General features: G+C 47.7%; 1 protein-coding gene across 7 annotated transcripts in view; it reads left to right on the forward strand.

Annotated features, from left to right (window-relative positions):
• L3MBTL3 (L3MBTL histone methyl-lysine binding protein 3) overlaps window positions 1-5,408 on the forward strand; it is a 50,798-nt gene extending 45,390 nt beyond the window's left edge. For 6 of the 7 annotated variants that reach the window (XM_078614866.1, XM_078614830.1, XM_078614838.1 and 3 more), the window contains exons 21-23: window positions 890-1,059; window positions 1,965-2,027; window positions 2,437-5,408. In XM_078614866.1, coding sequence (XP_078470992.1) covers window positions 890-1,059; window positions 1,965-2,027; window positions 2,437-2,568 — 365 coding nt within the window. In that variant the 3' untranslated portion in view covers window positions 2,569-5,408. The remainder of the gene's footprint in view (window positions 1-889; window positions 1,060-1,964; window positions 2,028-2,436) is intronic. The other variant, XM_078614872.1, reaches the window with a different exon arrangement.
• The last annotated feature ends 592 nt before the right edge of the window (window positions 5,409-6,000 follow it).

Here is a 6,000-nt window from a genome sequence, read left to right on the forward strand (position 1 = left end):
TAAACATGTAAATAAAGGGAATAAAGGAAATGTTGCATGTATCTTGAGGGGCTTGAATAGAGGAAAGAGATGTTCAACGTAGGTGGATGCCAGATTGTTGCGGGATGAGAAGTGTCATGGATGAATGCACTTTACCACAATCTTGTTTTTTGCCATCTTATAACAACAGAGTTTGTGGCCAGGCTTCGGTTACGTGGTGGTTTATGTCGAATATAAGCGGAGCAGATGAACTAGAACCCATATCTTATAGAAAGGTCCCTTGCCTATGAACATCAGGTGATTCACCAACATCAGGTGATTCACCAGCATTGGTTGAAGCACACCCAACTCTGCTGATGAGACCCTGAATGTCGAAACTGGTCCAGAATTTGATTGCGTTGATCCAATGCTGTTGATAAGATGCACTCCCAGAAGGCCTTGCAGCTGATATGATGTGTGGAGGCAAAAACATGAGAAGGGAGGCATTATCACGTGATGAACATTCTCGACAATGACACTTCGAGATTGTTGTGTTGGATTAACTTAAACACAGGTCATTAGTACCTGCTTTGAAAACATCGACACCAGTGCATGTATACAAGTACAGCCCATCTTGGTCTTGTGAGTTCTCATGTGGTTAAAAAAAAACTTGCGTTTGATTGTCAATATTGAGTGTGAAATTAAACCCTGTCTCTAAGTGTGCATTGTGCTCGGTGTATCTGTTTCTGTCTGTGTGGTAGAGGCACGTCCATGTGCGTCTGTGTGCCGGTACATGCGTGGCTTGTACGCTCGGTGCGGTCTATCCTCGTGTGAGTTATGTCTGTGTGTCTTGCTGGCTTTGTCTGTGCATCCATTACGGACGAGGAATATCTCTGCAGGATGTTACAAGTGTCCACGTGTGCGTGTGCAGAGCGAGAGGAGCACTGTCTGCAGCAGACACTGCACCAGTCCGTCTTCATGTCGGCGCTCTCGGCGCATCCGGCGCGCGAGCTGCCGCTCGTCTGGCAGCAGCACGGCAAGCTGCTGCCAGAGGTGGCGGGGCTCACGGCGAGCCGCGTGGCGTCCTGGGGCACGGAAGAGGTGGCGACGACGATGCACGCGATAAACAGCCGCACTAATCTCTACCGCACCCCACTGAGCCACCGCACCGCACAGGCCTCATGCAAAACAACATGACAACTCACTGCTCAACTACTTGGGCAAGTAACGATGCATCAGCTCAATTATTAAAATTGGTTAATCTCCCGATATACATACATAGGAAGTTAAGTGATATAATATTTACCGTGTATGGAAATTAACTGCTAATGTTACGATTAGGATATTAGCATCGAGAATTCAAATTCGATGGGAAAAAACGGAAATTTAATCAAATCAGGCGGCGTGCTTGGCACAATATGATAGAGTTGAATTTCCGCACTGGTAGTTTCTTCCGTCGTCGCTTGCCGATTAAGAACCACGCTATGGACTTCTTACACATCTCACACCGCACTCCTGGAACATGACATACCACAATGATCGGGGTTCAGAGGGAACTAAGCCCACAATCATCTAGGCAAGAAAAAGATTTGAGGTAATGTCAAAAGCAAGCAAACACGACAAGAAACTGAACGGAATAGATGGCAGCTGCCAACGTTCGGTAATCTGACCACATAAACACATCGCTTGTAGCGTGTGGGCTTAGTTCAACATCAAACACATCACTGACGAGTACACCATCCATGCACACAATGGTGGTATCGCTGCAATCGATACAGCATCTACTGCCGCCTTCGATTGGTTAAAGAACTTTAACATTCAACTATGACATTTATATAAACTGTTTCTTACATGGCTTACGAAAGACAAAGTTCACTTCTGGCCGCAGATAGAGCCTAACCGCTGCCAGTTTTGTGGTTTCTCTCGGGAACTTTCACTGCACAACCCATCGCCCACCTCCCTCCCCACCCCCTTGATGACGCTTTCACCGTCCTCGCTCTTGTCAGGTGGCGAGCTTCATCAAGACGCTGCCTGGATGCCAGGAGCAGGCACGCATGTTTCACGAGCAGGTGAGTAGCTGCGTCGCTCTGCGCCAGGAAATCTAAGCACCCACTCCGTTGCGTTCCTCCGGCCGAGAGCCTGGCCTATCAGGGAAGTGGCCTTCACGAATTCGGCCACATATTTGTGCTGTGTCAGGCCAGTAATGAATAACCTTTATTCCTACATTAATCAATAACGTGAGCATCAGTAAAACTGGATTTAAAAAACTTGCGTTCTCCGCACTTATCTTCGGTGCCCCTTGCAGCTCTGCGCCGTGGCTGGCCTCTGCAATCACCGATGTACAATCGATATCACATGAACGCACCCAGTACCATACTCGGTATGTCTGTGTGATTCACGGGCAGTGCAAACTCCAACAAACTCCCAGCAGCGCACGTGCATGTGATTTGTTTTTCGCGCGCGCCGTGCTTGTGACAGCAAATTGACGGGCAGGCGCTGCTGCTGCTCAACCAGACGGATCTAGTGAGGATCATGAGCATCAAGTTGGGCCCGGCGCTCAAGATCTACAACTCCATCCTCATGTTCAAGAACTCGGACACCTGCGCTTAACGACCTCATCCTCTGCCTCCTCGGTCCACCCAGTCCAGAGCATGGCGTTACCACTTGGAACAAAACACTCGCCCCCCAAACCCACCCTACGGCACGCTCGCTCGCTCACGTGGGCCGAACACAGAATTATACGCTCGCTGCCTATCCGAGTCACTGGATTCACCGAAGCTACCGGAGCCCACGGAACTTGATTCGCCGGTATTTTGGTGACGTTTGGCCCAATGCCGAGAGGCCAAGCGTGACTGCTCGTGGGAATAATTTGGAACAAGCCAAGGAGACAGTGGAGACCGAGTGAAGAGAAGGGAGAGCGTTGTTGAGTTGTCGAGGGTGCTACACATCAAGACGTTTGCATCAAACTTGTTTACAAGAGCATACATCCTCTATGCCGGTTTTCACCATATGCAGAATGAAATCGGTGACTGGTTTTGCCGTGAGCGAGCGTGTGTGTGCGTGTGTACAGCGTTGCCCATAACGGATAGGAGGTCGCGTGCACGATGCATCTGTACAGTTTTCAGCAATAATGTATAGCTGAGGTGTTTTGCTTTTAGATTTTTCGAGAATCTGTTTGATTTCATTTTAAGTCGGTCGTATCCTTTACTAGTATTCCATTATCACAATATGCAAACCGCCTAAGTGTACAAACGCTAGTTTCCCTGTTTGCCGGTATTTCACAATGTACAAGTTGGGCCTTTGGGAAGTGGAATCGGCCTTGCTGCGATTGTTACGTGCGACGTTTGAGATTTGTACAACAAAAACGAATTACAATTCATAGCTTTTGCACTTCTAAGTATTGTACAGTTAAGAGGTTTCCAACCTTTCTAGGATTGCACACCTTTCTTTATAGGTGCTCTGAGAATCATCTTGGGACCCCTTATTTATCCTTTGGTGACCCTGTTCCCGAGTATGATCTGTGTTCCCCTCGGGTTCCACCAGCCTCTGCTTGAGAATCCCTGCATTGATGACAGCAACGTTGGTGTCCGCATTATGCGTCGCTAACGATGCTTCCGGTTCACTCATTAAAATTGATTATTATGCTCGTGGTACAAGAATAAAATCATGTGTCTCAGAATTATTTTCAGTTCTTGTGGTAATAGGGTCACATGACCTCTGCAGCCAATAGGGGGTGCTGCACTTACGTCAATAAATCGTTCCTCGCCCTCTTCCGATTCGTGCACCAGAATTTGACGATTCATGGAAATGCGGGGTGTGGGTTGGTTTGCATCGTTATGCACATGGGTGCCGCGGTGTTCTTGAATTATGCGACTAAATGAGCATCAGGGCTGGTTCGGTGGAAGAAGCTGGTGGGGGGGGGGGTGACCCTGGGGAGCCGAGCTCGTGGCTCCCTGCTCATCATTTTATTTCTTTATTTAATGTAAATCGCTGCCCTTTGCAAATGGTATTACGGCAGAAATATAAACCCGTCCCGTGTTCGCGTATCGCCTCCAGGTGCGTTTTCACCGGCCGCTGCCACTGCTGCTGCACGGATTACAAATCTACCTAAACAAAACACGACAAAGGTCACCTTGCTTGACCATTTGCTTCCCTGCCTATGCTCTCACTCCCCAAATTAAAAACTACTTCCGTGTGGGTTATTTTCAGTCTCCCATTTACCCATCACAACTTTCCTGGCTTCCGGTTGACTGCACCGCTGTCTTTTCAAATCCCTTACACTCGCCTTCAATTCTCTCCATGGCCTTGCTCCCCTCCTCATCTCGCCTCCATCATCTCTTTTTATGTCCCCTCTCTTCGTTCACCATCTTCTCTGTCTCTCTGTCCCTCCTGTTACTTGGCCACTGGGGCTGGTGAGACAAAGGTGGCCGTTTTCGATCTTTCTCACTCTTTGCACCCCTCCACTGGAATCAACTTCCCCTGCACATTAAGCAGTCCCCCTCCTTCACCTCATTTGATTCCTCTCGTAATGTTCACCTTTTCTTTTATTACCAATTCCTCCGCTCACCCCTCCACTCCTGTGCCCTTTTGTGACCCCTATATTACCTCTGTTACCGTCACTCATTCCATGGCCCTTGCACGTCCACAACATCTAAATCAGTCATTTTCTTACAGCTTTTTAACGATGTATATCGGCTTGAGCTAAGATGCTCGATAAATATAAAATAAGATAATTCACATTCGCCGTTGGAATTAGCGCATAAAACTGATGCTAGTGGGGTCTCGGAACAGACGGTGTTTTCACGTGTTCTCTGCTACTCGCAGGGAACAAGATCCACCTCCGCTTTTGTGGTGGGCCCACAATACACGGGGGGGGGGGGGCTATCACTTGTGGGCCAAATTTCATCCAGTGTTAGGGTCTGTGTTGACCGATGGCAGCCAATGCTGGGTCAATGAAATCCACTTACCAGTAGTGATGTATATTGAGCCATTGTAGTGCAGTGAATGCGTCTTGACCAAAATCGGCCGTCGCTGGCCCAACACTGGCCCTGGTGCGGTCGCTGTGTCGACGTGGTGGATCCCGCTGGTGCGCGCGGGAGTCGCGGGCTGTGTGCCTGCTTTCGCGACCCTCCGAGCCTCTTAATCAAAACCCTCTCGTATACATGGTGCTAAGGAGCGCGACGGACGGTTGTATAGGCGACGTGGCGGTTGTGACCTGGTGGTGGATCTGTCTTTGCATTAAATAATGATGATGGCAAGTGTTGGTTTACGTGTGGGTTATGCTCCCGATAGATTTTTTCTTAAATTCTCTTGTGATTTTGTAACAAAAGAGCGGACAGAATAGTAACAATAACTTGAAAACTGGATTATTTTCAAAGATATACAGTCCATGGGTTCACAGTTTGTGTTTCAAACCATGTTTATTTCATTAAAACCGTTTGAAAAATGAATTAGATGAAAAATGATACCTCCTTTACCATGTATCACACTTATCATTAGAGTAAATGTGCACACGTTCCTGTTAGTTTTTCAATAAATTAATTTATGATGTAGTAAATGAAATGAAGGACATCTTCATCAAGAGCCACATCTCTTATCTGAAATCAAAAATCATGGCAAATGTATATTTTTCTTATCTCTAGACATCTGCATACAATTCCTCCACTACCGTAGTGTTTTTTGTTGTACAATTGTGCTGTTGTGGATTGTGTTGTAGTCATAACTACCATCAGCATTATCAGGCAATTATAATCCAATTATACTTTGAGACTCATCGTCCTGAGACATTTTCATTCCACTGCTGAATGGTCCTGTGATGTCACGTTTCATCTCCTGCCTCATAGCTGATCTCACTGCTCCATCTCCACGGTGGTTGCACTCGTGGGCGTCTTCTCGACTTTGGCTCCCATTCCATGCCCAGCCTCGTCCATCGGCCATCGTGTGATGTGTCCTGCCCAAGCCACGTGACAGCCTGAACCCAGTCCTGCCCAAGCCACGTGACAGCCTGAACTCAGTCCTGCCCAAGCCACGTGACAGCCTTAA

Source organism: Lampetra planeri, chromosome 2 (assembly GCF_965212315.1).
Source record: "Lampetra planeri chromosome 2, kcLamPlan1.2.h2, whole genome shotgun sequence".
In the NCBI taxonomy this organism is placed as follows: domain Eukaryota; kingdom Metazoa; phylum Chordata; class Hyperoartia; order Petromyzontiformes; family Petromyzontidae; genus Lampetra; species Lampetra planeri.